General features: G+C 27.9%; 1 protein-coding gene across 1 annotated transcript in view; it reads left to right on the forward strand.

Moving 5' to 3' along the window:
• Positions 449-899, forward strand: part of LOC107638981 — a gene marked incomplete in the record, with an annotated part of 3,598 nt that continues 3,147 nt past the window's right edge. Inside the window, 3 exon segments of the mRNA XM_016342382.2 lie at positions 449-532; positions 629-789; positions 871-899. Coding sequence (XP_016197868.1) covers positions 478-532; positions 629-789; positions 871-899 — 245 coding nt within the window.

The following is an 899-nucleotide window of genomic DNA, read 5'->3' on the forward strand; positions in this document are numbered from 1 at the left end:
AAAATATTATGATAAAAACAAATATTACAAAAATAAATAAGTTTTACAAAATTTTTGTTAAATATTTTTAATCTTTAATAATTCTAATAATTAAATTTATCACTAACATTTTATTCTATTAGACAAAATCACTCCGTTTTTACTTAGATTTTTTTGTTACAATTTATAAGAATTCTTTACTTAAAAATTCTACAAACTTTAAAGAATTTTGAGATTTTTTGGTCTTTTTTAAAAAATTTTAAGTGTAAAATTTATTATCCTAATTAATCACATTTGTTTTTTTAAATAACTATTCACACATAATTTTTTACACAATTAATATAAAAAAATATAATAATTATTTTCACTAAATATAATATTATGTGATTAGTAGCGCGGATTATTGCATAGAAATTAGATTCTTTTAAAAATATAATGAGATTGATATTTATCCGTCCATAAATCAGAGCAGCAACTTAGGTAGGCTTGTTACTTGTTATGGCACTCAGATATTTTTGCAATACAAAGATTTCAACATACCATCATCGTCATGGTTTTCCCAACACATGTTTTTGTCTCTGTTTCATTCATCATCATCATATATCTTCCTCTGTCTAAGATGCTAACTGTGACTGTGTAATTGATGCAGCGAAAGAAGCACTAGTGGAGTTGAGAAGCAGCATCGAAAACGTGAAGAGCCTCATTAGCAACACTTTGAAGCTTCCTTCCCTATCTTCTTCTTCTTCTTCTCCGCTTCAATCTCTTCAAAGAGGCAACTGGGTTAAGCTCATTTGTGGTGCAAGCTTTGAGGTTACTACTCTCTTATTGCTTCTTCACTTTCTCATGCTTGAATCATATCTAATCTAACACTCTCTTTGTGTGTATCTGTAGGATGTTGTTGATATCAGAAATCTCAGTCT

Source organism: Arachis ipaensis, chromosome B04, assembly GCF_000816755.2.
Source record: "Arachis ipaensis cultivar K30076 chromosome B04, Araip1.1, whole genome shotgun sequence".
In the NCBI taxonomy this organism is placed as follows: domain Eukaryota; kingdom Viridiplantae; phylum Streptophyta; class Magnoliopsida; order Fabales; family Fabaceae; genus Arachis; species Arachis ipaensis.